The following is a 1,897-nucleotide window of genomic DNA, read 5'->3' as shown; positions in this document are numbered from 1 at the left end:
GACTCGATATCCGACTCTGATGGAGGCCAATAGCTAGCAGAACCAAGTGCCAGCATCAGTGGAAGTAAGAGGCGTTACGAGCGTGGAGCTTTCTGCAGGGTAAAAACCCTGCACCATAATTAATTTGTTTTTCTCACTAAGGGACAGTACGGTTTACTATAGTGTATCTAGGTCCCATGTTCTGCTTGCTATACGACGATAAAACATTGGGACGAATACGGGCTTGTAGCTATGAGCTTAGTCCCTAGTCTATTTTAAGTACTGAGGTAGCCAATCCATATCTCCCGTACATTCAAGGTGGCTTACTATGATCCATACTACAAAAATCCATTAAACAGAACGGCTGGTACGATGGCGCAATAACTCCTTGACTGTCTAGTAATGGTCAAACGGGGCACTGCTGGGGTCGTGTGTCCAGGGTAAATGTGTCTGGATTTGCGATCCCCCATCCAATGGTCTTGATATGCATCCATCATGGACTATTTATAGGTGCAGGTCCCTTTGAAATAGGGTCTATATCTATGGCGATGATTTTATCCTTGTACCCACATTTTAATATTCTCTTTCTTATTTATCCAAGACTGCTCCATGTACACGTGCTGAAAATTTATCAGTTGAGTACGTATCAAAAGGTTGAATTAGTCCTGGTATTAACAGTTGTGTATGTCGTATATGGATGTTTGCAGGCACCTTGCCGATCATGCAGTTGTATGAAACCGCAGTTTACGGCAGGTTGCAGAAGCTCAATTACCGTATAAATCGATTCGGATAGGGGCGGAAATATGACCGTGCGTCGAGGGTTCGGTCTAAAGCTAAGCTATTAAGAGGCGCGCGTTACGCACCAATACAGCCAACGCCAAGAAGTATGAGCTACACCATAGCTTAGAAGCATGTGTGAGGAACGAATACAGGAGTTCTCTCTGAATGCTTTTGTTCATCAAAAAGCCTTCGCCTCCCACAAAAATTCTAAATATATCGCAGTCAGTATTTCAGTATCTATAAAACTAGTATCTACCCATCGGACTATCTGACGAATTTCGAAATATTTAAAATTGTTTGGACAGACCCCATATTCACCTTAAAGTTATCCAGAAAGTCTCCTTCCAACCATTTTCATTTCTACACATCCAAGCATGAAATTCAAACCGGTTATCAGTGATAAGCCAAATATCCACAAATACCGAGTGCGGGATGTCACAATTTTATCTGCCACTGTTATCACATGTACCATTTTATTATGTGTATTTATGAACTACGGACACCTTTCTCTTCTGTTCAAGATTCCTATTTTCCCCAGTTATGACCCTGTGAGCCACGAATACTTCTACTCGGTGAGGAAAATAACGGAGAACGTCAAGGATATCCTCCCAATCCATTCGCATAACGATTACACGAGGAGTATTCCATTATTTCATGCCGTCAAATATGGATGCAAGAGCTTTGAGGCGGATATTTGGCTCAAAGATGAGAGACAAAGCTCAGCAGACCCCGAATACGTGGCTTTCCTTTCGGGAAAGCCACTTACTAACCATACCAACGTATCGAATAAGCAGGAGTTGTATGTGGGCCACCACAGCACCAACTTGAACAAGTATGAGACGTTGGATTCGCTCTATTTGGACCACTTGATGTATATGTTGGACGAAATGAATGCGAACAACAATGGAACAAAGAAAAACAGCATCTACGCAAACATTCCACAAGAAACGGTCTACTTCGTTGTTGATTTCAAGACCCACGCCAACCCCACCTTCGACGTCTTGAGAGAAAAGTTGCAGCGCTTTATCACGAAGGGATATTTGAGCTATTATGATTTTACCAGCAATACGTTCGTGGAAGGTCCCTTGACGGTGATCATCTCGGGGTTCACCCCTAGCACGGATTTCCTTGAATACCG

General features: G+C 43.0%; 1 protein-coding gene across 1 annotated transcript; it reads left to right on the top strand.

Moving 5' to 3' along the window:
* Window positions 1-1,039: 1,039 nt before the first annotated feature.
* Window positions 1,040-1,874, top strand: BABINDRAFT_68307 (uncharacterized protein; the record flags this gene model as incomplete). The annotated part of the gene is made up of 2 exons (XM_019132517.1): window positions 1,040-1,496; window positions 1,557-1,874. Coding segments are annotated over exons 1-2 (681 nt in total), but the record flags the coding sequence as incomplete, so codon positions are not given.
* Window positions 1,875-1,897: the final 23 nt, after the last annotated feature.

The sequence above is a fragment of the Babjeviella inositovora genome, assembly GCF_001661335.1.
Source record: "Babjeviella inositovora NRRL Y-12698 unplaced genomic scaffold BABINscaffold_32, whole genome shotgun sequence".
In the NCBI taxonomy this organism is placed as follows: domain Eukaryota; kingdom Fungi; phylum Ascomycota; class Pichiomycetes; order Serinales; genus Babjeviella; species Babjeviella inositovora.
Note: the sequence above shows the minus strand (reverse complement) of the source record. Positions and strands in the feature narration are given on the sequence as shown.